Here is a 27226-nt window from a genome sequence, read left to right as displayed (position 1 = left end):
ATATAACACAGATTCAACTTGGGTGTTATGAACCCTGAAAGGCCTAGCTTTGGTCTCCCTTGTGTTTAGATTTAGGATACTTACCTCTTAAGACTATGGAAGATTTGTAAATGGACAACAAAGGTCTTAGAAGTATGCTAATACTGGGTATATTTTAGAAGTATTATTAACAATGGTGTTTTCTTGAAGTGATAACAAAGCTAGTACTGGCTAGATTATTGTCATATTTAAATCTAGTCAGAGCAAAGGCCAATGACTAATTACATTCTCTTGATGAGAAATGGGAGATTAAGAACAAATGGCTTCTTTAAGATAAGGAATTGATTCGACAGACCCTTGAAGAAATCTCTCTGACAGTGAGACAATTAATTCAAGACAATGGTTTCTTGATTGGGAATTAAACTTGGGTCCCAGGTACAGCTGTTATTCAGTAATTTTATCTTAAACAAACCATTGAGCTTTATTGTGCCTTAATTTCCTTACCTGTGAAGTATCTTAAACTACATGGTGTTGAAAGATCACTTTTGCCACAAATTAAGAGTTAAGCGTATAACAGAATGCTGTTTTGGCTCAACCCCCAAATAACCAGAAAATTCAATGAGCCAAAGCACATGTTTTTTTTGGTGTGCCTTCTGTTTACTTCTGTTTTGTCCTGTTTGAAGAATTGATTCCATTTGTCCTGTAAAGTAAGAACAGAAGAGGTTTGGTGCCACCCAGAAAGTGAAAGACATTTTAGTAATTTGTAATGAGTTAGTAATTTGCCTGAGTTTACTGTGAATTGAAGATCACAGTATGGATGCCACCTGATTCTTTTGATTATTAATCTACTGTGGCAACTACTAAGCAATAGTTTTCCTTATATTTTACTCCTTATCTCCTATATCAGTAACTAATCTTGCATAAGAAAGTGTTCCCTGTGGGGTCCTTTTTAATAAAAGTATTAATATTCACCTGCCATTTTTCTAGGCGTGTCTCCTTCGGTGAATTATTCTTCATTTTAGGGGAAAGATGTAAATGCCTATTACCTTCCATCTTATTAGCCTAGGTATAGGGATATGTTTTAGCCTAGATCAAAATGAAGCATTTACATTAACGAGAAATAGTTTTTCCATCTGATTTTAAGAGTATTGCTGTTGGCTTTGATGTGAAGTAAAGATTTCCCAGCAGGTTTTCATGTTTTCTTTTTAAAGCAATTTCCTGATATATCAAGGAGGATTCTCTTAGTCTCTGTTTGCAAAATAGGTGTCTTTGCTATCATTGCTTGGGACTGGACAGTATCAACTTGAATTTATTAAATAAATATTTTATCATTTTTCTAGGTCAGTAAGATATAGACACTGGAGCAGGGATTTCCATTCCCTCTTGACTTAAGTTCATCTCCCTAGAACACTTGATTGCTAGGACATATAAAACTCAGTAATCTGGGGCAGCTAAAAACTGAAAATTAGCTTCTCCTTGTAGGAAGTTTTAATAGTGGGCTGTGAGTAGAGTGACCATATAATTTATCCTCTCATTTGGTGATAATTTTAAGAGGGAAAGGCGATACTACTAGTAACCATGCCAGGACAGTAGATCTAAACTAGGACTATCTTGGGTAAGCCAGAATGTATACTTTAAATTATTTTTTAATTTATTAAATTTACAAATTAATAAAAGTTACTAAATTGTTTTTAGAACTTTTCTGTAAGCACCGAGATTCCCACTTGGAATTAAAAGTGAATTACTTCTAATTTGTGAAATCTCTCTTTGCACTTAACGATGATAATATATTTAAGTGCATTTTTCTGTCAGTCATGTTACAACATAAAAGTCAGCCATTTAAAATCTCAAAATTTTTTTCTCAAAATTTTCATTGACTTAAAACCCTGTTTCTAGGAGATTGAAGCCTTGCTTGCCGTTACTCTGTAAGCACTTAGTAATGTGCAGATGTGGTGTCACTTTGACACATTTTTAATTAGGATAAATAATCATGTCCTATGTTTTGGTACGATAGCCTTGTCTTGATTGTTGAAGACTTGAATACCTGATATTTGATATTAAATAGACTTTGCCTTTTATTGAAATAATTTCATTGACCTTGTTTAAAAATTTTAAAATGCACTAATTTTTATGGCTTTTTCTCTCTGTTCTGGAATATATGATCTTTAGCTTGTGATAATATCTGTCTGAGCAAAGTAAAATTAGAAATGAATATAAACATTTTTCCATACAGCTTATCCACAAGATCTTCATTTTACTTTATCTTTAGATGTATGGTCTGCAGGCTGTGTGTTGGCTGAGCTGTTGCTAGGACAACCAATATTTCCAGGGGACAGTGGTGTGGATCAATTGGTGGAAATTATCAAGGTGAGAACATTGCATTTTTTAACTAGAAGGAATTTTGTTGCTATTTTGAGACTCCATATCACACGAATACCAGTAAACAACTTAAAAAATGAAGAAAATGATCCAAGATAATATAGCAAGCTGAAGCATAGACAAAGTATGACAGCATGGTCTTTTGGTTTCTGTTGAGTTATTTTTCTGTTGTATCATCAAGGGAAAGGTGTTTTGGATATCTGAGTCAGGAAAAGTATATATCTGTTGTTTAAAATATTTAAATGTTTAAGATCACTAGAACATATAAAATGAATAAAAGCAGAAGCTATGTTTATTTTTGCTTACCATTTTGTTTCTCATACTCTGCTGTATACATTGGAGATGCTTGTATTCATTCAATATATAAATATTTACAAAATGAAAAAAATGAGTATTTGCGTATAAGAGTAGACACTGATAACAATAGAATTTTGACTCCCATTTCAATGTATTTCATCAGTCAACACCTTTATTAGCAATACCATATTAAAAATATTGTTATCTTGGAATATTGTTTTTTTAAGAACATGTAGGGCTGAGATTTTGAGTTTTTAGCATTTGAGATCTTAAAGAAATTTTCCTCTTACCTCTTCCTAAAAAGTCTGGTAGGTATATATTTAGACAAAAAGATTGTTCATTCTAAGGTTATACTTAGGCTAAAGCAACAATCCCTACTGTCTTTTGCACTTTATTCCTGATTTTTCAAATATTTCATGGGTAGTTTTGAAAATCTCCTTAGAGGTCATTTCATTCATTCCATCATCCAATGAAAGAATCTTCTTAGTTTCCTGACAGTTTTTCAGAATACTTGAAGCATCAGATTGCTACTTTGGGATGAAGCCTGTTTCTATACCATGGCAACTTAGTTTTTATTGTGCTGCACCAAACATACCTCCTTGATGGTTCTTACCATTTGTACACATGACTATGACTAAGTTATTTTAAAATCCTTGCCTTCTGTAATAAAAATGTTAACTTTGATAAGTGATTTTGCTGGATAGCTGTATTTTCAAAAATGATTGAAAGGAGCTGTGTGATCAAGAATCCTCACTATTCGTGCAATTTCTTAGATTTTTGTCTCTGAGATCACTGGGGTTTGCTGTATTTTATTGGTAACCATCTTACAGTTTCAAGTCAAACCTTTAACTTTTGCTCAGCAAACTTACTTGTTTGCTGATCTCTACACTGCACAGTAATCTAAGTTAAAATAGTTTGATTTCTTGTTTCCTAAAAGCCTATGTATTCCCCAATATCCAAATTAATGTTTTGATACAGGGATTGGCAAACTTTTTCCTGTTAAGAACTACATAAAATAATTTAGGTATTGTGGGCAAAAACATAAATCAAGCTATACAAGAAAAGTGAAAACAAATTTTCATTGATTACAGTAGAGCACAACATTTTTGTAATACAGGTCTACTAATTAGAAAAGTAGAGTTCTTTTGGGGGTGGGCTACAATGGTTTTCTTAGTTGGGGTTCAAAGTTAGTGTTCCCTTTCATTAAATTGATTGAACTGATTATAAAATCATTTCTTAGTTCATGGTCCCTACAAAAACAGGTCGGGTCTTAGCTTGCTGACTCCTGCTTTCTTATAACCTATTCAGCATTTCTTCTGTCCTCACACTTTTCACTTGCTTTACTTGAGCTTGCCATACTACAATTCTTTGGATATATTGCTATTCTATTTGTCATATAGATTTAGCTTATTGGAATTGTCTTTTTTTTTTTCTGATTATAGTTTAGAATTTTGTGATGATTTTTATCATTAACTCATACATGATGTAAATGAAATTGTTCAGGGATTAGGGGATATCTGTGATAATAAGCCATCACAGCTTAAAAACTTCAGAACTTTTCCCAGCACTCTTTGTAATTCCATTTTCTGCAAATAAAGGTTTGTACATATTTAATAGATTTTAGTAGAAACTCGGTTTAACTAAAGACTTCATCTAGTGCTTATTTATTGTAAGTTGGTCCATGATCAATTGGTAGAAGTAAGCCAACTCTGAAGCAAAATAATCTCTTTCATGTGTTACTGTCTTGAAGTTAAACATAAGGAACAGTCTTCACCCAACTGTAGGGTCTAAGATTATTGTCTATAGATGTGAAGGTGATATGAGATTATGGAATTAGCATCGTAGAGCACTTTAAGTTCCTTTTACGGTCTTAAGCATGATTGCCAAGGATAAATGAACTATCAGTACTGGTTTACTATCTGTTTAGTGATTTGAAGTTATACATTACATTGAGGTTAACAGACATTGTATTGTGGAATATGAGAGAGAGAAAGGTAGTTAGTTTATAGCTCTATTTCTTGTTGATTATATCTGTTCCTTGAATTTGAATATATGATATGTCATTGAAATAAAAATTCATAACTAATTTTGAAGTAACTATTCCAGTTCTGTGATCTAAATTGTAAGTCAGCAAAGAGAAGTTGTATAGGTTAGCTTTCAAGTTAAATGCTATTAAGACATATATATTTTGAACAAGTAATGTCATTTCTGCTAACCAGGGTTTCAGGAATAGATTTGGATTGTGAAATGTGGTCTCATAGGTGCCCAATTCAATAATTTATTTTGAGGTGATAGTCATAAATCCTTAATCCATGTTAATCTGTTCTTTCCTGTTCTTTTTCTGCTTTCTCTCTTGAAAATTTCATGGGGATTCCTCTGGAGTATCTCGGCGTAGCAAATCCTCCAGTTAAATAGGTATCTCCCCTCTGAATTTGAATTTATGTAAAAAATGAACAATTATCCAACACAGTTCATGAATTTTATACGTGGTAGACACATAATTACATTATTTTATAAACTTTCTAAGCAGGGATTTTATTGTTGTATTTTAATATCCTAGGTCACCCAAATAGTTTTTAGTAAAATTGGAAAGTGAATTAAGCTTCTAGACCATTATTCATTCATGAATTTGGAATTACCCTGAAATTAATAAGTTAGTGATTATTGTAAATATTGTTTATTAAATTTTACTGACCCAGATTTCCACACCAGTAATTTACAACATGAGTTAGAATTTTATAAACCTAGTTAACTTTTTCTCATACTAGTTAACCTTTTTCATCCCCTACCCTCCAATGAGAAGCCTTTTGCAAAATATTTAGAATACAATTCAAATACATCATCTTCAGAATAAGTTAAAAATGTAAAGCAGAATGTAATTGAAAGTCATGCAAGAGAATTTTTAAGCATGAAGAACACTTAGCTTTCTTAGGTTGATTTCATACATAGGGTTGTCAGAGCAGCATTTCATTATGGCAGTTAACTTTGGAATCAAAAAATGCTTGGATTTTCAAAACATTTGTAAAAAAATATTCTATTAGGGACTTTTCAGATGATAATATTTTTTTCCTTAAATTCTTCCTTACAATACTAGTTACAATAACCCCAAGAAATATCTCGTGGTTTCAGATACCTAGTGAAAAAAGTAAACATTGTAGGGGAATCTCTACCAAGCATAGGTTTAAATAACATAAATTGCCTTTTGGGATTTTTTGTTCTTGGTTTCAGAAATTGTATTAAGCTGAAATCTTTTGCTAGAAGTTAGATAATTTAGAAAGACGATTCTTTTGGGGCCTCCCCAGTGGCGCAGCGGTTGAGCACTGGGTTGTGAAGCTGCCCACAGCCTCTGCAACGCCAGTTCGCTCCCCGGCTGCCGAGTGAGGGTCCCACATGGCACGCAGACCTCTCCTGCCGCCCGCTGCTCCCCTCAGCAGTGTACTTTGTCAGTCTGCCTGTTCTGTTCCCCGCTCTGGCTCTGGTGAATTCTCTCACCCTCCTGCGCCTCTGACTGTACCCAGTGCTTGTATAAATAAATAAATAAATCTTTAAAAAAAAAAAAAAAACCAAAAAACGATTCTTTTGAAGATTTAAAGAAGGTGATAGTTTTTTTTAATTGATGATTACTTTTTATATAATTATATATACTATGATTTTATATGCTCATTGCAGAAGACAGAAAACATAGACGTGCAGACATTCAAGTTCTGGCATATGAAAAACAAATTTTACAAATATTTTGACATACTTTTCTATGAGTCTATATATTTAAACAAAAATGCCATCTGTTTTGTAGACTTTTTTTTAACTAATATTGCTCATGTAAAGAAGTATTTTGACTAAGTGATCTCATTCATATTTCATCTTTATTGCATTGATTTTGAATTACATAATTGATTCAGAGAAGAATAATATTAAGGTAAAGTGATATATCACTGCCAATGAAAAGAAATTATATATTTGGCTTCTCAAAGATTTGATCATTAACTTTCTTATATAAATAACAAATGTACCCCAGAATCCCCAAATGAATTAAATTTGATGCAGTTGAGAAAGTTCTGAATCTGGGAATGCTGTAAGTTTTACTAGTAATTTCTTTTTCCCCCTTTCCAAATTTTAAAATACAAATTTCATGTAAGGAAAGATGAGCTTCAGCCCAGTGTTCAATTTTTGTTTTAAATTATCACAAAACTAAAAGTTTGAAAGAAACCAACTATTTTCTGAAATTGCAAGTTTTGCATGTATTTCTAAAGATATACTTTCATTCATTTCATAAGTATTTACTTAGGTTTAGTAATAATTTGAGCATTGTTATCTAATAGAATAGTTTTAGGGCAGAATTAGTCAGAATCCCATCTCTTGATGATAGAATTTCATCATTATAGCTTCCATAGTTTTAGTAACATAAAAAATGGGTATCTGTCTTTTAGAAAAACATATTAGACTTGTAGCTACTTAAATTCTTTGCAATAATATAGTTGTTATAAGGCAATTAATGTTAATTTCTCTTGTAAAACAATATTACTAAACTATTGTTTAATTTTCACTTAGTATCATTCTATTTAAATATCTATAGATAGCTCTGTCACAGGTATGAGCTCATAAAATTTAATCTTTTGCAGAAACTAAGAAATTTGAAGTTGAAAACAATAAAATCCCAATGATCATTTGGTCATGTTATTACAAATAATTAGAAAGAATTTGCTTCTTCTGATGTCTTATCAGTTGAAAAGGATTTAGAAGGAAAAAGATTTAGCATGGAGAGAAGATTTGAGAAGGAGAGAAGAGGATTTTTACTTTTACTATTCTGTGATGTTGAATTTTTTTTAAGTCATATCTTTGTATTCATAGAAACTGAAAAAATAGTTTGAAAAATTGCTTTGTGCTGAAATCTTTTGTTAGCAAATAAGTAAAAAGTTACACAGTTAAGAACCATATTGTTACAAATTCTGGTCTGAATAATTGTTTTTTTAGTTTAGATTTGACTGATGGCTGTTAACAGTTTAATTTAGACAAAGTGATCAGTGACTTCCTGGTTTCTCAGGCAATCTACATTTCAAATATTGGGAAACTACTGATAATATAAGCTTATTGAAACCTTATTCTGTGATAGGCAATGGATTGAGCAGCTTATGTATTTACCACATTTAATCCTTATGTTAATTCTAGGAAGATGAAGATGATGATGATGATTATCATCACCACCATCATATCCAGGAGGCATTGGATAATAGAAAAAGCACTTGTGATTCATGTTTTGCTAAATTGTTATCTTCTATTCGTGGAATTTTGTAGCTCTGGGGAAAACAACCTGATCCTTAATGTTAATATGTAAAACCATTGAAATCATATTTATTATATATTAGTAGTTTGGGAGACAAAAAAACCTGATAACAAATTAAAATAAACAACCCCTAAATCTTATAGTGACTATACCAAATCAGCTTGAGATGTCTTTGGACTAGGTTTAATTGCGTTTCATTTAAAGCAATCAAGATTGTAATGGTGGATTCTTCTGTTAATACTTTAAGATAAAACTCAACCTTATTTTCACCTTTTTTGTTTAGCAAAAGTTTTAATACTTTTATCGTATCCCCATATTATGGTTTGTGCCTGCATACTCCTTTCCTAAAAGCACACTGAATGCTATTATTTAAAAAATTTTCTTTTATTGATAGCTTTGGTAAAGGAAACATGAAGGAAATTTTGGCTTGTACTACTAAGTGTCATTTTCAAAGGAAGCAAAAGCTGTGTGATATATGTATGTTTAAAATGTTAGCATGTCTTAAAATTTGGGAAATAGTAGTTGGGGGGGGTGGTTAACCCAAGAGATTCTGATTCCCCTTTCTATTTTACTTTAAAAGCATTCATTCATTCATTCATTCATTTATTTATTTATTTATTTATTTATTTATTTATTTATTTAGTGGAAGAACTGGGGCGTAGGCCAGAGGTGTAGAGGGTGAGAGAGGATTTACCAGAGGCAGAGTGGGGAGCAGAACAGACGAATTCACTGAAATACACTGCTAAGGGGAGCAGCCAGCAAGATAGGAAAGGTCTGATGTGCCATGTGGGTTGCCTCCCTGGCCAAGGATCAAAGTCAGGCTGCAGCAGTGGTAGCACTGAGACAACCCCTAGGCCACCGGGGAGCCCCCCCACCTCTGTTTTATACTCCCTTCTTGAGCATGCCATTTTCACTGAGATTACCTAGAAGAAAAGGTCTTTTTATTCCTGTAGATATTAACCCTTCAAGAATAACTTTTACTTTATGATAAATGTTTTGCATAGCCAAAACAATAGTTACCCATTGGGTGGGAGGGAGGGCTTTAACTCAGGAATCAAGTAACCAGTAAAAGATATCTTTAAAAAGAAAAGTTGGAGGACTTGTAATTTCCATTTTTGAAACAATATATAGCTACAGTAATCTAGACAGTAGATATATAATATTGATAGTATATTATTCTGCCGTGAGAAAGCAGGAAATCCTACTGTTTTGTGACAACATGGATGGATGGACCTTGCAGACATTATATTAAGTGAAGTAAGCCAGACTGAGAAAGACTACTATGTTGATATCACTTACATATGGAATCTGAAAAAAGAGAGAGAGAAAAGCCAGAGTCAAAGAAACAGAATAGAATAGTGGTTACCTTGGGTTGGGGAGCTTGAGGAGAGGCTGGTTAAGGGTATAGACTTTGAGCAATAAGGTGATAAGGTCTGAGGGTCTAATGTAAAATGTGGCTGTAGATGTTGTTGGGAGTTAGGGAGAGTGAAATTGTGAGCGACTGCTCATATGTACAGTATATGAACATGTTCTAAAATTAGATAATAGTCATGATATCTTTGTGAATATGCTAGAAAACCATTGAATTGTATATTTTAAAGAGGTGAATTTTATGATGAGGGCATCAGTTGTTTTGAACTATTGATTAACTTTGTTGTTTATTGTGTATTTTAAAGAAAGCAATGAATTCTGACAATAGTGCTTCAAAGAATTCTAGAGGAATTCTTAAATTTGTACTTCCTACCCTCTGGCCCCCAAAAGGAATGGGAGCAGATCAAGTTAAGTAACAGATGGCACATAAAGGGACTACCCTACTCCTGTATGAGTTCATCTTCCTAGTCTAAATAAGTTAAATGAGCCAGGGCCTCCCCTGGTGGCTCAGTTGGTGAGCACTGGGCTGCAAAGCTGCCTGCAGCCTCTGCAGCGCCGGTTTGATCCCGGACCTCCGGTGAGGATCCCACATGGCGTGCAGACCTCTCCTGCCATGCCCGCTGCTCCCCTTAGCAGTGTACTTCTGTTCTGTTTCCCACTCTGGCGAATTCTCTCACCCTCCTGTGCTTTTGACTGTACCCAGTGCTTGTATAAATAAATAAATAAATCTTTTTTTTTTTTAGAAAAAAAAAAGTTAAATTAGCCAATCATTGTAGTTATGTTTAAATAACACAACAACTTGCTGCTCTTCACTGAAATTAATAGCATTTTAAACTTGTTCCTTTATAGCTGCTGCTGCTATAACTTTTTGCTTCTTGCCCTTTGAAAACCTAGAAGGGAAAAGTCAAAAGAAACATTGTATACCACACAAAAAATGCTATGAAAATTTTAACTCCGTATTGTATGATACTGGTAGAAATTGTATAAAAGTCTGCTTGTGTCGAGAGTTAAATATTTTTGCTACCTATATCTACTGGGTTTTTAAGAAGACCTATAAATTATAGGGACATACTAGAAGGAATAACATTTTGTATCAGTCATCTGGAAGTGAAAATGTATGGTAGTGATTCCAATGTCATTAGAACTAATATTTTGAAATAGAGTAACTCAGTTTTCTAGTTTCCTAATTAGAGAAATTTGTCAAGTATATGGTATAGGACTAGTCATCCTGATATCCAAATTGAACAGTTCTTTTATGCAGAAAAGAAATAAAGATGTTTATTTAAGGATGCTACATAGTATCTCTTCTTCTATGCTATACAGTTACCAGTATTTTAAAAGCTTCTTTTGAATTCATTATAAAATTAGCTGACCATGCATTCCTTTTATCTTTCCGAGTTACATACCTCTTTAACACCTTAACATGTATTGGTTTAGTGAATGATTTTTGTCAGATGATTGCTCTCAAGGAGTTCAGTGACTTCATTGAAGGAAGGTGGTGAACAACTAACAGCAAAGGAATAGGCAGGTTTTATTCCAGAAATCTGAGCGGAGTACAAAAGCAGAAGCATTTTATTTGAAGATAGTGCTATCTGGAAAGGCTTCATAGGAGAAATAACTCGAACTGAACCTTGAAACATGGACAGGTGTGGATATTCACCACTTAGAGGAAGGGAATGGAGGATATACCTGCTAATTTGGACAAAGATGCTCAGTGATACCAAGTTCTGTTGTGTTTTGATTTATGAGTGTAAGCTTAAGATTCTGAATTTTTCAGGAGAGAAAAGGCTGGAGTTGTGGGCAGTGGTCAGGCCACATTACCCTTTAGGCAGTTGGAAAATGTAGCAACATTTTAAGCAGAGGAGTAATAACTTTCTACTCAGATTTTTTTGCTTTACCCTTGCTCTAAAGACAACTCAGTTGCTAAGGTTTGGTGACCTCTGGTGTTGAAGTGTTAAAATGCAAGTCTGTGAACGAAATACCTGGATCACAGAGCTCTTTCTTGTCAGATTCTAGGCTTTATTTCTAAATCATAATTCCTGATTATATTCATAGGTCTCTGATAAATCTTTAATTAAATGGAAAAAAATGCTAACAAATGTGGATGGATCAAGTAAAAATGAAAAGAAAATATTTAATCATAAAGTGTAAGCAGCATCCCTGAAGGGATGTGGAAGGCTGACCCTCTGATTCTTTCCATCCCCCCACCTCTCATGATATTCTGGTATGGAGGGCTAAAGAAAAGACATGTTTTTACAATAAATGGGAAGGTTTTATTCTAATACTATCAGTAGATAACTGGAAATAGCTACTATTTTCAATGGTGTGATAATTTTTTAGATTGTCCCCCTTTTTTATTGTGCAAAATATTATACTTATGAAAAGTGCATAAAACATTTATGTGCAATTTCATTATCTTTAAATCACAGACTCAGTTTTTAGAAATAAGCATTATATCTATATACATATTTTTAATCATAAAAGTTAAAAATAATTTGTTCCCTCTCTATTCTCAAATCCAGAAGAACTGCCTAATACTTGTTTTGTGTCTGAAATGGTGAAATCCATATCAAATATCTTTATCTATAAAATGAAGAATTTCAGTTATACAATTTCAAAGATTCCAAACACTTTAGTTCAGCTAAAGTAAATAAGATGGAAATGTACTCTAACCTAATAAAAGTAATATAAAACCTAGAGATATTTTGAGAAGTAGGATTTGTTAAAATGTCTGTTTATTGTATTAATTGCAGGTGGTGATGCATTCAGAATCTTTGCTATTCCTAATCTCACTCTTTTGCCTTTCAGCCTTTATATTGCTGATATTCCATTATCAAATCTTTATTCTTGTTAGCACTCAGCTATTATAGTTATCTAATCCACACTGTTTTCTACTTCATACTTAATTATGCAAAGAATATGCTGATTCTTTCACTTCCTTGATTCTTTAAGTAAAATGAGCTCTTGACTATCTCTAGATCCCTTTCCTGAACCCCCCTTCCTTACCCTATAACAGTGTAGCATTTTCACCTGACACGTAATTATGCTTATTTTGTTGTACTGATCTTGGCTGATTTTAGTTGTTTTATGTACATGCCTCTTTGCCCTAAAGGGTAGGAACTCAGTAAATGTTTAGAATGAGTAAATGACATGAGAGGCTGGAAATTTTTTTTCAAATGCTTCTGGATTGTATCTTACTTTTGCATTCTTACATTCCTTTGTATCTTAAATCATATCTTTGCTCTTAAAGAGTGTGTATGTTTATAAAATAATTCTGATTTTAAGGTTTGGTAGACTTTGATACTTTTACTATTAGCCTTAAAATAGCAATTAAGAAGAATAAGCATCTGGTTGTGTTTTGAGTAGTAAAGGCAACCCAGATTTCTTAATGGTCTGATTACTCTTTACATTAACTTCACAAATATATAATCTACATACAATAAAATATACCTGTTCTAATAAGTATATAGTTTAGTGAGTTTTAACAACATTTATATTTACCATCCTGATTTAGAACATTTCCATCACCCCTTCTAATGTGGCTAGCCTGGATAATCTTCAAGTTTGCCCAGTACTGGGTTTGCCATGATAGTTATGCACAAAGTAGTACAGTTAAATACCCTATTCATGCCCCTTGTAGTCAATGTTCCATCTTCTTTCTCAGGTGATCGTTGGTCTGCTTTCTATCACTACAAATTAGTTTTTCCTATTCTAGAATTTAATATAAATGGAGTCATATAGTACATTTATTTTATATCTGATCTTTTCTATTTAATATGATGTTTTTGAGATTCATCTATGCTGTTGATTTTATCACCTGTACTGTTTGTACTGTTCTAAGCTGTTATACTCTGTTACGTGAATATACAACAGTATTTTTTTTTTTTTAACCTATATGGGTTCACCTATATGGGTGAACATTTGACATGTTTGTGTCTTATGGCTGTTATGAGTAAAGCTGTCACTGAATGTTTGTTTACAACTATCTTTGAAGACATGCTTATATTTCTATTGAATAAAGAACTAGGACTAACATTACTGGCTATGTAAGTATATGTTAACTTTATAAGAAATTACCCAACTGTTTTCCAAAGGAGTTTTACTCTTTCACTCACATGAACAACATATGTGAGTTTCACTGTTCTACCTTCTCATCAATACATGATTTTTAATCCTATCTGACAATTTCTTCATTTTAATTAGTGTTTAGACCATTTACATTCAGTGTAATTATCAATATAGTTAAGTTTAAGAAATCCATCTTGTTTGTATGTTTTCATAGTCCTATTTCCTTTTCCTCTTTTACTGCCACCTTATGGATATAATGAGTATTTTTAAAAATTTTGTCTATTAGCTTTTCAAGGTATACCTCCTTGTTGCTTTTTTTTAGAGATTATTCTGGGAAATAGACATTTTTATTGCAATCTACAATTAATATATACTACTTTCCATATGAAGTGCAGTTAATAATATACCACTTCACATATGAAGAGAGAACTTTGTGACTCTAATTTTTCCATTTTCTCTTCCTGTATGTACATTTTACATCTACAGCACTTTATTGTTTTGCTTTAAGCATTTGGTTTCTTCTAAAGAAATTTAAAAACAAGTGGAAAATGCCATACATTTATCCAGATATTTATCATTTTCTGTGTCTTTATTCCTTTGTGTAGATACGAATGTCCACTTAGTGAAATACTTTTTCATCCTGAAGTACTTTCAAGTCTCTTTAATTTTTTAAACTTTTGATTACAACCTAATGATATTATAAATTCTTAATATATCTTGCATAACTCAAAGGTTCATCTTTCATTTTATGGTTTATCAGTGGAATTTATGAAATTTTTTTAAGCTCTTTAAAAAACTTTACCTGTTTCTGCTATTAATATTGGGTAGACCATTTTAGGGATTCAGCTACACTTGCATTTTAATTTAATATCTACCCTTGACAGACTGTAACTTTGAGATGCCAGTTTACCTCAGGTAACCTTAAGTTCTTTAAATGTAAAGTGGAGCAAGGAGTATAAAGTTTAAATGAGGCGCGGCTGATACCAAAATTCTATGCTGCTTGTGTGGTAGGAAGAAATAAATATGTAAGCTCTGCTATCAAATATAGATTAATAAGTTTCTTCAAACAAAGCCATTCACCAACATGTATGTCCATGCAGTACAAGTAGTCCCTAACTATTCTCCCGTATACATCTTGGGGTACCTTGCAAGGATTCACTAAACTACTATTATAAAGATTCTAAGATCTTCTTAGTTTATAACAAGAACAATTCTCCAACATGGAGCAGAGCTGAACCTCTAAATTTGATAAATTTAGAGAACAGATACAGAAAAGAATAAAATCAGTAGACATCCAGATGATGAAGAGATGAAGTTCCCAAAAAGTCCAACGGAACATATTAACCTAATTATTTGTACATTTCTATGGACTGAAAGTTTGTGTGCCTCCAAAATTCAAAATATTGAAGACCTAACTCCCAGTGTCACGATATTTAGACAGAGAGCCTGTGAGGACATGATAAAGATTAAAGGAGGTCATAAGGTGGGGCCCTAATCTGATATGACTGATATGCTTATAGGAAGAGGAAAAGACACCAGAATATTCTACCAAAAATTACAAAGGGAGAAGATGACTTCTGAAAATAGTGAAGAGAACGCAAAATAAGAAGTGCACTGGCATCTTGACCTTGAATTTCCCAGCCTCCAGAACTGAGAGAAATAAATTTCATTGCTTAAGCCAAAAAAAAAAAAATAAAAAAAAAATAAAGTTTAAATGAAAAAAGAGAATTAACATACTTAGCACAAAACTTTTACATACTGGCTGCTCAGTAAACAGATTTTTTTCCCTCTTTATTTTCTCCTATACCTCAATGATGTAATTTTTGAAAGAAGAACTTACATATACTATCTTCACTTAGTCATTTTAGATGATTACAGTGTGTTTGTTCATTATGACTGACCTGACCAACGTCAGCAAGGAATTCTTCTTGGCTAGCTGCGGTAAACTTTGGACTGTCTTTTACCTGGCCTGAGTGTGTCACAAGATACCCACTTCCCTGTCATTTAAATGTTCATTGTCCTTTATCTGTGGATTCTTTTCCAACTTTTTGGAATTCGTCTTCTTTTAAAATTTCCCCTTTCCATATATTTTGTCCAGTAGCTGTTGATCCTCTGTACTCTTCTCCTTAAGTCTGCTTTACCTGTTAAGCCTTGTTACAGCCACCTAGCACCTGTAAATCAAGTACTAGCGGAGCTGTTTTTTCACCTCCATCTTTTCTTCTACATCATCTTAATTAAAAAAATACTTTATTGCTAAAAAAAAAAAAAGCAAACCATCATCATCTGAGCTTTCAGTCAGTTCTTTTTGCTGGTGGAGGGTCTTTGCCTTGATATTGCTTGCCACTGATTAATCAGTGTAGTTTGCATAAGATTGGGTGGCTGTGGCAACTTAGCAAAATAAGACAATAATAAAGATCATCGCACTGATTGACTCTTCTTTTCATGAAAGATTTCATGACATGCTGTTAGCATTTTGTGCATAATAGAGCTTCTTTAAAAATTCAAAGTCAGTCCTCTCAAATCCTGCCTCAACTAAGTTTATATAATATTCTAAATCCTCCATTGTCATTTCAGTAATGTTCAACAGCATCTTCATCAGAAGTAGATTACATTTCAGGAAACAGCTTTCTTTGTTCATCCATTAGTATAAGCTCCTCAGAGTTTTATAATGAGATTGCAACAATTCAGTTACATCTTCAGGCACTACATCTAATATCCTAGCTTTTTTATTACTACTACCACATCTACCATTACTTCTCCACTAAAGTCTTGAACCCCTGAAAATCATCACAGAATCTGTGTAGGTGGTATAAGAGGAGAGGATTCTTTTCTTTTTTTAAGTATAAAAAGAAAAAAACAAGTGCAATATATTTGAAATTTTTCATTATAAAATTTTGGGTAAAATGTTTAGCTCTAAGTGACTGTGAGACAGAATTTAGGAGAACAGTGTAGGAGTAAATGTACACAAATAAGACATATAGTAAATCTTGTTACTATAAGTATTGTAATATTTAAATAATTTCTGAAAGTTTTATTATTGGTATTGTTTACATATAATAATTGCACACATTAAAAGCATATAACTTGACAAGTTTTGACATATCTATATACCCACAAAACTATCACCATGAAATCAAGATAATGAACAACATTTATAACCCCCAGTAGTTTCCTGGCACCTCTTTGTAGTACTTTCTTCCCTCCAGCACCTCATAACCATGGATCTTATTTCTCTTGCTATGGACGAAAATTTTCTAAAATCCCATGTAAGTGAAAATATACTATAGTTGCTCTTTTGGGTCTTTTAATCAGTCTAATTATTTGTAGATTTCCATGTTCTTTTTATTAGTAAGTAGCATCCTACTGTCTGCATTCACTACCTTTTTTTACTTACTCACCTACTAATACACACTTGAGTTGTTTCTACTTTTTGACATTCGAAAAAAGATGTTATGTACATTTGGTTACAAGTCCTTATGTGACTACAAGCCTTCATTTCTCTTGGCTAAATATTTAGAAGTGGGAATGATGAGTGTATGGGTAATATATGGTTAACTTTTTGCAGACTGCCACAGTATTTTCTGAGATACCTTACCATTTTATATTTCTGTTGTCAGTGAATGAACATTTCAGTTACTCTGTATCCTTATTATGACTTGGTATATATATAATCTTTTGAATTTTAACCTTCTTGGTTTCTGAGTTATACCTTACAGTTTTAATTAACAGTTTTCTAATAAAAATGATGTTGAGCATCTTTTTATGTGCTCATTTGCTCTCTTTGGTGGAGTGTTTGGTCATATTTCTTGCCTATTTTTATTGAGATTGTCTTCTCACTTTTTAATTATAAGAGTTCTTTGTATTCCCTAGGTAAAGTTCCTTTGCAAAATACATATTTTGCAAATGTTTTTATCTATAGCTTGCCTTTTTGTTTTCTTGAGTATATCTTCTGAAGTTTTTAAAAAACAAGTTTAAAATTTGATTGAATTCTGAAAAACTTAATGAAGTCTAAAAAATTAGAATGAACCAAAAAATTCTGAAATTCTTATTTTATCTTGATCATGCACTAGCTGTGACACAAATCTTAAGGGCTTATTTCACTTCTCTGAGCAACTATTCTTAAATTGTCAATGGCTTAATATTTTATTTTAAAAATTTTGTTTTATACCAGACCCTAGAATCATAAAGACAATAGTATGCATTGTCTCTCTTCAGAATGCTCATTTTTAGGGCCTCCCCGGTGGCGCAGCGGTTGAGCGCTGGGTTGCGAAGCTGCCCGCAGCCTCTGCAGCGCCAGTTCGATCCCCGGCAGCTCCCCGGCTACCGGAGAAGGGTCCCGCATGGCGCGCAGACCTCTCCTGCTGCCCGCTGTTCCCCTCTGCAGTGTACTTCGGTCCTTCTCCCTGCTCTGGCTCTGGTGAATTCTCTCACCCTCCCGCGCTTCTGACTGTACCCAGTGCTTGTATAAATAAATAAATAAATCTTAAAAAAAAAAAAAAAGAATGCTCATTTTTATTTTTTAATATATCTTCCTGGTATCTGTCTTGTGCAGCCAGGTCCATATACTTTCCCTCTCCTGGTGTCTACTACAGCTCTAGAAAATGAAGTGCTCTGTGTATTTCCATCTTGTATTGTTGTTATACTTCTTTTCCACACCGGATATATAAATTTGTTATAGTAGGAACTCTACATATATCATAGTTCCTTGCACACAGGGTACACTGATTAAATTACTGATGATACTGTTTCAGTAAGATTCTCTTGACTAACTTATTGATAAAAATAAATCTTTGGCTGTACTACACTAAATGAATAAAATATATTCATATTTCAAGTGTCATTGCAATAGATTACTTTTCTATATGGAATGAAGATGCTGGTTTTTACTTAAATATTTTTAGGTGATTTTTTTTTTTTTAAACACAATCCAGATTTAACTCTACTAAGATGAAAGGCAATATAGGGTAGTACAGCATGGACTTAGTAGTCAGTTAAATTAAAAATCTTTAACAAAGGCAGTTCTGTTTAACAAGCTATATGTTTTATAACTTTTGAGTTCCTTTTTCTAATGAAACCAGTATGTTAAAACATACAAGACTTTTTAAGTATATAGAAAATTTTAGCAAAAATTTGCTTAATTTTTCTAGGTCCTGGGCACACCAACAAGGGAGCAAATTCGAGAAATGAACCCAAACTACACAGAATTCAAATTCCCTCAAATAAAGGCACATCCTTGGACTAAGGTGAGTCAAAATGAGTTTTAAAAATGAACATTAAACAATAGCTAACTAAAACTGGGGTCCTCATTGTTCTTGACTAAGCTATTTTGAGACTAATCACTGCCTGTGTACAAAGTACACATCAGTTCTGCATGTAAAAATAGTTGGGTAGATGTACGTAAGCATTTCCGTGATTGTATATGGTTTCATCCCTATTGATTTCCTGTAGACAGTTTCCAGCCCGGGTTTTTATTTGTAAGGGAGGAGGGTGTACTTAGATCAATAAAATACAGAACTTCATTAGGAGAAGGATCTTACATGTAAATTTGACTACTTAAAATTCAGAAGTTAATTTCCTTACATAGTGTTTTTAATTGGCTCAACATCATATTAGCATGTAAAAACATACATTTTATGTATTTTCTTTATTCTTAAATTATTAGTACATAGATTTTGCTATAGATAACAGTGTGTTTTACTCCTCTAGGTTACTTTCCTTTTGGTGTTTTGGGAGCAGGAATAAAAGCAGATATGATCTTAACCTTAGGGTATGCATTGGAAACAATTGATGGGTTTAACACATCACCAGCCTATCAGAATCCTAACCTCAACATTAGATGGAACCAGTTCCAAGACCAAAAGTACTAATTTACCAGAAGACTTTTATTTCCTTTGATACTTTAATTGAAATGATTTTAAAAGATATTTTTTCAAAGATTTTTTTGCATTTCAGTTTAATTTGTGTAAACATGCATAGGGAAAAAACAATATCTTAATAGGGTTTATGGCTATAGTGAATCGCTAGCTTCCTAATTTTATGAGGACTTCTGACCAAAGATACCAAGTGACTTATCCAAGAATTCATAGGTGATTTGTGACAAAGCCAAGATTAAACTTGTGTGTGTGTGTGTGTGTGTGTGAACTGCTAAATCTTTTAAATGTCTACTTATGTGCCATGCACTCCTCTCCCCCTTTTATTTATATTTCATTATGTTTTTGTGGGTTTTAAATGTTTGAGTTTCTGATACTCATTTCAAGGTGATACTTTAATTAAAAATGTATGTGTAACAGGTTGTTTTGAACAACGGTAAGTTCATTTACTTGATTATAGATGTTTTATAATATGAGGTGAAGTAATTTAGGACTGTAGATGAACTAATTTACATTTACCAGATTCAATGCATGTCTCTTTCTCACTCTAATTATATTATGATTCCAGTTACTTTCTTTCAAGTTCTCACCATCTTGTTGCCTCTCTTCATTTCGGAAAATCTTCTTGTTACTAATTATTTATTATTTAGAGTCAAAGACCTCAGTAGTATAGTCATGCCAGAATATATATGGTATCTTTCACTGATCAAGAAATGAAGATGTTATTCTCTGCTTTTAAATTTTGTAATGAATTTTGACTAGTTTAAGATAAACCACTGTTTGATCTTTGTACTTTAGATTCTTTTTGGATTTGGATTAGAAGATACCTAGGGTCTCTCTTAACTCAGATTTCTAAGTGACTTACTTGGATTTGAATACTGATTTGCAAACTTGAATCATTAAAGTTATTCCAAGTTAAAGTATTTGTAATAGGTGGTTTCTAGTGTACTGTGATTTCAACCATGTTAAGTAAACAACTAAAATCAACAAGAGAATTCTATGTAGTAAATAAATACAGGGAAATGTTTCAAAGTGCTCACAAGTAGTTTGGATGAGATGCATGTAGGTGATACTATTTTCTTGGTTCTGTGTTTCCATTTTTCTTAAATATGCACCTTTTTATGAAGAAAAAAGTAAAGCTCTTTCAGTGTAATATAAAATAAATATACATCACACATTACCCTTAATAGATTTTCTAACCAATATAATGATGAAATTAGGGTCATAAGTCCCAGTACTTATGATTTATATCAAGATTGCCATCAATATTAGTATATGTCACAATTTGCTACTACTCCTCCCACCTTCCCCACCTTCCCCACATTGTCTCTCTTCAGTTTAAGTGTTAGCCAGGATGGAATGTAAAAAATGATTAATTATAATTAAAATAGAAGCCAGCAGAAGATTTATGGTAAATTTGTATGCTTTATGCCTTCTTTTGCATTTATGGATTCTTGATGTTTCTGTGTCTTGCCTAATGCTTTTCAAATTTGAATGATCTGTAGAAAACCCTTTGACTTGCTTATTAGGTTTCCATTCTAGTACCACATGTGGAATAATGACTCAATTTTCCCACCTATTTTGTCTGTTAAACCTACATAATTTTTCATGTAGGTTGTCTTGACATAATTTGATTTTCACTTGGAATAAATGCATTTACCATGTGATAAGTACACTTATGTTAATTTCTCATTAGAACACAAAACTAGAGTGGTATTACTGTGGTCGTAAACATAAAACCAAATTCAGGCAGAGAAACTCCATGGAACTACTTCATCCAGCTAGATGATTCAGAATATGCTTATTGATTTTTAAAAGACAGGTTATTATTAAATGCACATGCAAATTTTAAAGTTCTGGAGGGAACCTAGACACCTGAATCTTCATTATGATTGAGGCAACAGCTTGAGAATTATACTCTTATGCTAGGTAGCCAGTAAAGTTTTTTAAAACATAAACAATATTACTTTCTAAAGAGATGGGCTTATTTCCTTTGAATGGCCAGGCAAACAAGAGTCTGGAAACAAAAGCTGATTTGCCTTAATTGCAGTCGTGTGTTAGATCCCACTTAAATGTTCAGTAGAGCTCCAGACATGTGAGTTCCCTCGTTTTCACTGCTGCAGTGTAGTCAGCTCTATCTTCAGGATTGGACACTGGTGTTCTCAGAAAAGGAGGCAGTCAAAGATCATGAGACAAATGTCTTCTGTGGAAACACTGAGGTGAGAGGATACAGATGTGTAAGAAAGATAGCAAAACAAAACAATGAGATGATCCTAATGTGGTGCATGGCAGGAATCTTGAGAATTTAGAAATCCAATGAGTGGCCCTTGCCTATTACTTAATAGCCAGAGCAACATAATTCATCGATAATGTAGGAAAGGACTTAGGTGCTATGTTTTGAAACACAGACCATTACTGGGAGTGGGTTTGGGAAGAATAAAGATCACTGCATTGGTGTATGCATGTACACTTCAAGGAATAAAAGCCAGATGGAAAACAAAAAGGAGGTCATGCAAAAAGTAGAGCAGGTATTAGTTAGAGAATTAGAGAAGAGATTGGTTGGAAGAAAAGAGGAAGCTTAAATTTTGCATTTAGCACATGGAGAGGCTATTTAAATGACAGTGTAAGGTTCCAGTTTAAGCATTGTTCTTACTCCTTCTGCCTCGAGGTTTTTCTTTTGTAAGATAACAATTTGACTATAGTGTCTTTTCTCTGGGTTCTTTTTAAAAGGCAGCCAAAGTATGCATCTAAAGGATTATTTCCTTTTAATTCTAAATAAATGAAAAGATTCTACCTCTAGTATAGTTCTGTGATTGTCCTCCTTATCCCCACTGCCCTGACTTAGATCATCATCATATCACAGAATTGTTAAAACAGTCTCCTACCTTCTGATTTCCTGTGTTCAGTTTCATGTATTGCTATCAGTGTTAGTTTTCTTAAAAGCACACATGATACTGTCACTCATATTTAAAATTCTTCTCTGATTCCTCATTGCCATTAGGAAATTCACCATTTATGTTAAATGTATATCATTGTATACATATGAAAGTGATCATAGTAATATAGTTATTAATTGCATCCCTTCATTTAAAAAAAGTTCTCATTTGGATGACAGATTATACAGTCTGTTACTAATCTTTTCTATCTTTCCTTTACCAAAAAACCCAAAAGATTTAATTCTTACTCTGCTCCTAACATTCCCTGAGGCATCTAGTCCGTAGAACATGCTCTTTCCCATTTTCTCCAGCTCCTCTGCCGTTAGGGTGCATGCAGTCAATGAATGTAAAAGACTTTTAGAATTTGTATGTAGGTAGTTAGGTATAGTTAGAATAGGTTAAGGATTTCTAATAAGCTTATATTGTGTTTTCTATGTACCCTTCCTGCCCTCCCCACCCCATTTGTCCTGTTTCTGCTAATAGGACAAGTATTTCCCCTTTATCCCAGTAAGAATTGTGTGGGGTCAATTAAATAACACAGATATTTCTATATATTCTTTTAAAATAATGAAACTTATAAATGATATGGGTGGTTAGTGAAACAAAGTTGATTAGGAATCCCAAGGGCCTGATCTCTTTCAGTTAGATTAGGGCTCTTTAATATGTTAGCTACATATGTGCATATTTTCCTACATCTAGCTCACTTTAAAGAAAAGAAACCATGCTGAACTTCTTGTTCTAATGAAACTGTCCTCCTGATTGTTTCCCAGAGAAACCATACTCATTTCTACCTCTGGCTACTATCTTTTTTTTTTTTTACACTTAGAATGCTCTTCATCTCTGTTTACCAAGTATTAATCTATTCTTAAGACCTCACTTCTCCCATGAAATATAATTATTTCTCCATGATTATTTCACCACATAACTCCTGAAGTCCAAGTCATAACATATGTATTATAGCAGTTCCTAATTTCTCTTTCGTAATGGTTAAATGACAGTCTATTCTGTGTGAAGTAGATATCAATTAACTCAAAATGTTTATTGCTAAGTTTTTGGCATACAGAATAGTTTACTAATAGTTAAGTGTCTATAGGGTATGTGAGACCACAGATCACTGGTTAGGTATCCCAGAAAGCATTGTCCACAAAAATCAGTCCTTCTGTACTTGATTTCTTAGAATACTGTCTAAATATTTAAAAATGAATGACATTGAAATTTCCAACTAGCTAACAAGGTAAGCAGAAATTTGAGTATGAGATCGTTTCAGCTATCAAAGGAATCAGACTAGACTGAATACGTTACATTTATTATCCTCTGTGCTTGAAACTAAAGGAAATCTTGCTGTACTATTTTTTTTAACATTTTCTTCAAAATTTGACATTCCTTTCAACACAGGGTTTTTCAGAATTTGGTAAACACATCTGTTTCAACTATAGTTTAACACTATCAAAAATGCCTTCAGAGGGTCCTAGAGTGTGGGGAAAAAATTGCTGTCAAGTTGTTGTTTTTGGTTTTTTGGGTTTTTTGCAAGTTCACTTTATCTACCTTTCTTGTCTTTCTGCCGTAACTCATTTTGTTCACATGTATTCCAGAAAGCATGAAATGAAAGTTGGAAATTTCTGTTGGTCCCTTAAATTGCCACTTTTCTGTTGCTTATGTAGATCAGTTTTTATATATTATTCAACCTCCTCTGCCCTGAACTTTCTACTTACACAGTATCACTCGTGACATATATTCACTATGGTCTCTACTGAACTTTCTACCTACCTACATCTTTATTTAATGCTGTAATAATTACATCTTTTCTAACATCCATTTTCCTGTGTACAGGGTTCCTCCTTTTTCTTCTTATAATGGTTATATTCCTATCTCTTTGCTAGAAATTATATGCACTAAAATCCAGCTACTTGGATGGTTAATCCATATGTAAGAGGAATAATATTTTTTTGAAAATACTAAGACTTAAGTTTCAAGACACTTGTGGAGAACAGAGGATAGGGTTGGGGTGGATGGGAAAAATCTATTTTTAACATCATTTGCTCTTTAAAACCCTTTATCTCCTATGTAATTAATACTATGCCGGCTACCATAAAAGGATGCAAAAGAAGTAAAGTATATGTTCCTTGTCTTTTGAAAAACTTGCTGGTGATGGACTCTGTTAAAGCAAGTATTAAATAATATAATACATAACCATATACTTCATCATGTGCTGTAGGTATTCAGAGGTATTTCACATGCCATAGGTATTATAAGTTTGTCTCCAGTAAGGGATGTTAGAGGGAAAGAGGAAGTCTCCTTAAAGATGATGGAAACACTATTATGAGTGTGCTGTTGAAGGAGGATTTGGATTTGCTTGGGTGTAGAAAAGGAAAGGAATTATTGTGTCTTCAGAAAACGTCCCATAAAATGAGGAGCTGGGATGAAAAGAAAACAATCCTGTATTCTTGGGAAGGTCAGCCTGGCTACAGTCTTTTTTAAGAACAACAAAAGATTAAATTGGATAAGTAGATTTTTAGTAAGTCACTGTTCTATGTGAGCCTGTAATACTGTCTTAGTGAATGATACCAAAGGGAAAAATTAGGTTGCATAGTTAGATACTGATATCAGCTCACATATATAATGTGTCTTATGGGTAGTAGAGCTCAGTAAAACTCAGTAAAGCTTTTATTTAGTGCAGCTGAAATTTATTAAATGCTAGCTATGTTTTGGCTAAGGAATTGATTGTTTCTTATAAATTATGGACAATATCTCAGCACTTAGGTAGACTTAAATTCTTTTCTTAATTAACTTGATTAACATAATCATTCAACTAATCCATGGGTGGCATTATCTTTCTTTTAGTGGTGAACTAAGATTTACAGATTGCAAGTAATTTTAGATGATTCATAGGTTATTTGAGAGTCAATATTGGGGTGGCCTTCATGAATGTTCATGGTTTATCGGTTTTTAACATTGGGTGCTTGTATATTTTGTGTATGATCCTAGAATGGTGTCTATGTTGTACATTAATACAATGCAAACTAGAGCAAAGTAGCTATTTAGAACAGGCACATTTGTTCTGTGTTTCTTAGATTAATTATCATTGCCCATAGTCATTTTTACATTGCTCTGGTTAGCCATTTATTGTAGTGGAATTGTTGAGTACTGATGCTATGATAATCAATCATAGGGCTTGAATATGATATTTGACTATTTATAAACGCTAATTTCAAATGGCTTAAGGTTCAGTCATAACAGTTAGCCTCAGGTTGTAATTTGATATTTGATGGCCAAAGGTCTTTTCTAGGATATATAAAGGGGAACATTAAATCTCTGTAGTTTATGAGTTATCCAAATGCAAATTTATTTTTAATAATTTTTCATTAAGGACTCATTTGCATTTGTTCAATACCACAGAGACTTTATTTCTAAAAAAATTTTTTTTTCTATTAGTTTCTTCTATGGATTAGTATTTGTGATGAGAGTTTCTTTCAATTTAAGAAAATGAGTTGCTGCACAGGTGAGGTAGTATTTGAATATTTAAAAGTTCATGTCAGTGTTTTGGTTCTTTACAATTTTTCCTTTTCTCTTTGCTTTTTTTTTCCTTTTGTTTATTTACTTTTTTAATTTTTTGCTTTGTTCTGTTGCTTTATTTATTTACTTTTGTTTAAAGTTTTTACAGGGGGTGTTTTGGGCTCTTCATGGCCTTGCTGCATACTTGGCTGGCCATATTTAGTCTGCGCACTAATTGTTAGTTGGCCCAGTTGACTCTTACTTTGTGCTCTCAGTTCTTTCAGTCTGGTTTTCTATTTTTGTCCACATGGTTGTGTTTTAGTTCACGAGAGATTTTTATTCTGATGGGCCGGATTTTAATCCGTGTACTAAATTTTAGTCTGCAGACTAAAAGTAATCCGCGGATTATTTATTTTTATAAAATATTTAATTCTCCCACTGGAAACTATCCTAAAAGAATGTTAAATTCTCTTAGAATAGCCAAGGGAATTCACAGCTACTGGTGAGTTCTGCCAATTTTTGTCCTCAATACCTAGACATAATAGACCCTACAACCTCTCAGGCATATTTGGCTCCTTTGTGCCTAGGTGTTGGTGTACATTATTATGCATGTCACCTGTAACTGTGACTGTCCCTTAGTTGTATTGCTTATTGTATATATTTTTGTTTAGCTTTTGGTGGGTGAATTGGGCATATTTGCAGATGGAACTGTGTTGAATTTGTAGTGGTCAAAGACATAGGATTTTTTTTTTTTCAGTGAGTTTTTCCAAAAAGGAAAGAATGTTCTATTTTTATTTTTCCTAAGTAATGGGTGCAAGGGTATGAGGGGGCAAAGCCCACAATAGAAAAAGTAAGTTTATATACCCTCACTCCTGAGGTGATATGTCAATTTCCTGAAGAATCCTAAGATAATGAGAATGTCAGCAAATATCTTTTAGCAGGGAAAGTCAATCCAAAATGGAGAATAATCCGCGGTGGCCTGATCCTTTTTAGCTCACATAAATTGAAAATATTTGGCTTGCAATCGATAGTAATACAATTAAATTTATTACATTCCTCTCATTGCTAATAATTTAGCAAAAAAATGTTTATACTGTGTAACTGGAATATATTAATAGAGAAAAATTAGCGTATTGGGAACTCCTATCTTTAAAAGCAGGCAAATATCTCCCCTCCAAGCCATGTCAATGGACTATGATTCCAGGTCGTAGAAGACCAAACACTTTACTTTGGGAACTTTACTTATAGATTTCATTTTGATTTTAACTTTTTTTGGTTTTGTATTTTTTTAATAAACGCACTGGCATTGGAACATAATAAACTAAAATTAAAATGTTTCTTTACTGTGCCTCACCATTGCGCAATCAAACAATTTTTTTGCATACACTGTGGTGAAATAATTTTTAAAACTTGGACTTGCTACTGTGGAGACTGATGTTTAAAGTTTATAACTGTATAAACATTTTCTATGTCCCCCCCCCAACACCATGGATTTCTTATAACATTGGATATATTTTTCCTTGCTGGACTATTCTCTTTTGGATTGACTTCCC

At 33.0% G+C, this 27226-nt stretch overlaps 1 protein-coding gene across 3 annotated transcripts in view; it reads left to right on the top strand.

Annotated features, from left to right (window-relative positions):
• Nucleotides 1–27226, top strand: part of GSK3B (glycogen synthase kinase 3 beta) — a gene marked incomplete at its 3' end in the record, with an annotated part of 155776 nt that overhangs the window by 101444 nt on the left and 27106 nt on the right. For all 3 annotated transcript variants that reach the window (XM_084231066.1, XM_084231065.1, XM_084231064.1), the window contains exons 7-8: nt 2249–2346; nt 18523–18618. In XM_084231066.1, the coding sequence (XP_084087192.1) occupies nt 2249–2346; nt 18523–18618 (194 nt within the window). The remainder of the gene's footprint in view (nt 1–2248; nt 2347–18522; nt 18619–27226) is intronic.

Source organism: Talpa europaea (assembly GCF_964194135.1).
Source record: "Talpa europaea genome assembly, chromosome: 4".
Lineage (NCBI taxonomy): Eukaryota > Metazoa > Chordata > Mammalia > Eulipotyphla > Talpidae > Talpa > Talpa europaea.
Note: the sequence above shows the minus strand (reverse complement) of the source record. Positions and strands in the feature narration are given on the sequence as shown.